This window comes from Papilio xuthus, unplaced genomic scaffold (genome assembly GCF_000836235.2).
Source record: "Papilio xuthus unplaced genomic scaffold, Pxut_1.1 DF828347.1, whole genome shotgun sequence".
Taxonomy (NCBI): Eukaryota; Metazoa; Arthropoda; class Insecta; order Lepidoptera; family Papilionidae; genus Papilio; species Papilio xuthus.
The window spans coordinates 1-523 of NW_013530302.1; the positions used below are offsets into that span (position 1 = coordinate 1).

Consider the following 523-nt stretch of genomic DNA (forward strand, 5'->3'; position numbering starts at 1 on the left):
TGTGGGACTTCAGGGATCTCCTCAAAATCTGGAGCAGGTTCTTCTTTCACGACAATACTGGTGACAGGTTCTTCGCCTTCCTTTTCAATCGTTGTTATCTCAGTTACTTCTTTCTTGGGTCCTTTACGCTTTTTAATCACTCGCTTGATTGTCTTCACCTGCTGCGTTTCACCACTTTCCGTCTTCACTTGATCGATCTGTACTTGTTCGGGTTCTTCTTCGATCACTTTACCTTGTTGTTGTTCTAGTAATGTGTCATTTTGTGTGTCGTGTAAAGTGTCAAGTGGAGATGTAGTGTCATCGAGTGTTTCCTCTGTTGTGTGTACTGTAATGAACGGTGTTTCGTCATCTATTTGTGTTGAAGTGATTTCTGTTGTTTCGAGTTTTGGACCTAATTGTTTTTTAATGGTACGTTTGGTTGTTTTAATTTTACGTGGCTTACCATCGTCAGTAGGAATATCCTCTTCTTTGGTCTCTTCCGGAAGCTCAAGCACTTGTGGGACTTCAGGGATCTCCTCAAAAT

At 41.5% G+C, this 523-nt stretch overlaps 1 protein-coding gene across 1 annotated transcript; it reads right to left on the minus strand.

Moving 5' to 3' along the window:
• Nucleotides 1-8: 8 nt before the first annotated feature.
• Nucleotides 9-518, minus strand: LOC106113325 (uncharacterized; the record flags this gene model as incomplete). Its single annotated transcript, XM_013306051.1, has 1 exon — nucleotides 9-518. A coding segment is annotated over one exon (510 nt), but the record flags the coding sequence as incomplete, so codon positions are not given.
• Nucleotides 519-523: the final 5 nt, after the last annotated feature.